The 3,812-nt window shown below is 45.3% G+C and overlaps 1 protein-coding gene across 1 annotated transcript; it reads right to left on the bottom strand.

Annotated features, from left to right (window-relative positions):
- Positions 1-3,001: 3,001 nt before the first annotated feature.
- On the bottom strand, positions 3,002-3,475 carry GL218_00150 (uncharacterized protein; the record flags this gene model as incomplete). The annotated part of the gene is made up of 1 exon (XM_033576562.1): positions 3,002-3,475. One exon carries the CDS (start codon positions 3,473-3,475, stop codon positions 3,002-3,004), a length of 474 nt encoding a protein of 157 aa, XP_033441487.1.
- Between the last annotated feature and the right edge of the window lie 337 nt (positions 3,476-3,812).

Raw genomic sequence — 3,812 nt, 5'->3', positions numbered from 1 at the left:
CTTGAGTTGCCCGGCGCATGAGAGACAAAAGTTGCAAGACAGTCCAAGTTCTGCACACAGTCCTAGGTAGGCGAGTCTTGTTGCTCGCTCTGTAGATTACCCGGTCTGGAACGTCTGTGGCATTTCCAATCTTTCGATATTTAGTCATTGTCCTACCGGAGAATGTCCCCAACACATTATGATTATTCTTCTTCTTCTTGCCTAATGTTACATACACAGTTCTCAGCCTGCTTAGGAGAGATTTGAAACGGGTTAACTAGGCTTTAAGGAAAAAGGAGTACAGCAGTAACATAACAGAGCATCACAGTGTTGTACGTTCCTTTGCCGTTAGGCGTTTTACGAGACATGGAAAGAAAAAAAACTCTGTTCAAGTTCCTGCTCGTGCACCTATCATATCTTGGTCTCGGCTGAGTTTTCATAATATGTAAAAACAGGTTTATGGTGTTTTAACGCATGAGGCTGTGTCTAAAATTACACATTTTATGTAATTACTAAGGTAGTATGGGGCCTGGTACGGAGCTACTTAACATATCTATACACGGCTCCCGGGGAACCCCTTGCATAATACTACATAGGACTTGTGCCTGAGCTGACTTTCTCGTCGTCGAAAGCATAACTCTGATAGGACTCCGAGTAGCCTATTAGGAGGCCGTAAGCTACCAAGCAGCAGCTTTGAGTGCCTAACCTAACCCGTAGCATAAAGCATAACAGCGAGCGACGGGTAGTGTAGGTAGGTAGTAGGTAGGCGATATACATACCACTATATGTGCTCGCAGGATGGCTTCGCTAAACAATATACCTACTTGAATCTTGGTTGGTCCTTAGAGATACCCCTTGCTCTAGAATCGTAGCAGGATTAAGTTGACGCCAACCGGCAGATGCTCATTGGATCGATTGTCCGTCCGGCGTCTCGCGCGGGAAAATGGGTTTCGTTGACGCAACTGGAAATGGTGTAATTGGCCTCAATGCTGAGCCACTAACATCCATCAAAGGAGGCTCTAAATATTCCCTCTCGTTAATTAACGACCTAATCCGTGCTATCCGTGTCTGGCTGGTACAGAGGTTTCAGTTGAGGCTAGGTATCTATTTATCTATCTGTAGATAGTAACATCAGCATAGAATGTTCGTATTAAACTTAAACAACTTCACCCAGTTAGAATATATTCGAATCGGTCGTTACGGTGAGTTCATACTGTAACGGTCGAGTCTGAGACCCCAATATAGAGTTCGGATTCTTTCCGTGCCTAGTACAACATTGAAGCCTGTCGTGTATGGTATTGTATATGCTCCTTACATTATTGATACGCGTGCCTAAATATCTAAAAACTCTGTAGCGAAATTTAAATGCAGACGAGTCCGCTTTCGGCCTCTCTCTCCATAATGTATGTAGGCCCATAAGAGTTAAAGTGCCTCATGGCCTCATTCTCAGCAGATCCTCGCTTGTGGCTGAAAGGGGCTTTTCTAATAACCCCTACTAAAACCATCGCGCCATTTTTCTCTGGGCAATGCTCCCTCAGAAAAAAAGTCGGCATAGGTCTAAGTCTAATATGTAGTAGACGGCCAAAATTATATACCATGTACATGCGCTAAGGTTACTCGGCCGGTGCACGATACGAACACACCCTAGAAGTTGACGTCGCCGTGGGGCTTCGGGCCACTGGCGATCATGTCGTGTCCTAAGGGGCTCATCCCTGATTAAGAGAAGCTATTAGGATCAAGTTAGTACTTTGGTATATTGTGAACTTGCTACGTATCTACATAGTAAATCAGGAGTCATGGACTTCTTTTTTTTCTCTACTTGTCAATTTTCTTCACTAATACGCCGTCGCTAAGCTAAAAATAATAGTCTCATGCATTTGATATTGAAAGTGCTTTCGCTACCCCGTCATTAGGGGACTAAAAGATTAGTCTTGGCGATCAGGTGTTGCGCCTCTAGCACGATGAGCCAGGCGATCATGTCCGAGCATATCTGGGGAAAAATGGTGAAATTTAACGACCGCCTGACGAATTCTAAGGGGACCCCACCAATTAAATCATTTTTTGCGACATCTTGCACCTAATTTAAACAGTAAGGTTAAAAAAACATATGGCACGATACAGAAAGTAATCGATTCTACCCGTAATTACTCACTAAATTTGGACCTACCTTGTTAGAGTAGATGGGAATTCCCGCCTAATGCATGTTACTCAACTTTCCTCATTAGGAAGTTTAGTCAATTGAGTATCACGATATTTTAGGACACACATTCAAGTCACTAGATGAACATAGCAGATGAGATTTTAAACGTATATTTGAGGGGCTTGAACTGGTTTTTTCGATTCTTTTATGAACGAATCTCCTGCGGTCGTGCGTAATAAATGCAGTGCCAGCTAGGAGAGGCAAGTATAGGCTAATCCTAGTTGCCTAAAAACGAGTATCAAGTTCCATCAATCCACGTTGAACATGGATGAGCCTGTGCTTTTGGGTTATATACCCATCACGGCCGCTTTGCCTTATTCTAACGCCCTCGTCGCTAGTCCGACGACTTCCAAAAACATGTCTGAGCCAGTGTAGTCTAACCGGCTGCTGCCAATTCCTGTGCCGGAAACCCCGTTCCCGGCATCCGTGTGCCATGCAAATAGAAAAACAAGTGATATCTCAATATTGTATCGTAGTACAACAATGTCCGTCCCTATACCGGTGACCCCCAATCGTACGCCTGTGGCTCGAAGGAAGTCGAAGACAGAATCCCGAAATGACCCAAACTTTTTTTATGATGCTGTGCTCCGAAAGATGCTCTTGTACAACAAAGTAACAAATGAGATAGACGTAAGCATGATCAACCATGCCTACCCGTTCTGTTCAAGAGATAAAAGCAAAAAGGAAAATGAAGAAAAGAAGGAGTCGTGTGGTAGCTACGTAGAGCCGGTAGTAATAACATGCTTATTGGGTATAACAAGTGGAGTGTTGGATGGATGTTTATCGAGGGTAGGAAATATCGTCTGTTCGTCAAGCCTACATCTAGTAGGATCGTCGTCGTTGCTGCTGGAGGCGAGCGTGCTCGAACGAACTAGCATAGTCCCTCAATTGCTTCTTAGCCTTATCTGACAATTGCGTGCTTTCGGTTCCCGATGAAGTACTGCGGAGTGAACATAGGCTGCTGTGGGAGCTCGATGGGGTGAGGGCTCGCGTCGAGGACGAAGATGAATCTGAGCGTTGGCTTAAGTACGATTGCGGTAGGGGCGTTGAGCCGTAGGGCTGGGCGTTGCTGAAGTCGTAGGCAGGAGGTAAGAAGAACTTGGATTGAGGCCTCGGGGCCGCCCAGTTATAGGAGGACGGGCTGGCGAGCCCTGGAGTACTCGCTGGTGTGCTTGCTGTAGAAGACGTCTTCTCGAAGTCAGAAAGCCTGCATGACTCAGAGCAGTAGGTAGCGCCGTCAGTCTGCCTGTCACAGGCAAGGCAGAACATGGGCTCCCAAGACAGATCGGAAGACATGGTGTATGATATGGTTCGGTTGGTGTGAAATTGAGTGTTTAGTCGAGGCCAACTTGCTTGACAAGTAGAATAGTATTGTGTCGTATTTACACAAAACTATCACACATGCCCAAGTCGAAAAAGTCGAAGCGAATTCCTTAGCGGAAGCAAATCGGAGCTGTCTGGCGTATGTTCAAGACGAGACGATGAAACCGGGAAGCCTTGGTAGTTTATACTCTTTTACAAGTTGGTCCAAGATTGTATCATGTTCTGATCTGGTGTTGCAATATAGCACGCAATAGCGGAGCAGCGAAGGTTGAGAATGGGTTGTTGTCGAAGTTAAACAGTAGCTAGTAGG

Source organism: Daldinia childiae (genome assembly GCF_008694065.1).
Source record: "Daldinia childiae strain JS-1345 chromosome Unknown Scaffold1, whole genome shotgun sequence".
Lineage (NCBI taxonomy): Eukaryota > Fungi > Ascomycota > Sordariomycetes > Xylariales > Hypoxylaceae > Daldinia > Daldinia childiae.
Note: the sequence above shows the minus strand (reverse complement) of the source record. Positions and strands in the feature narration are given on the sequence as shown.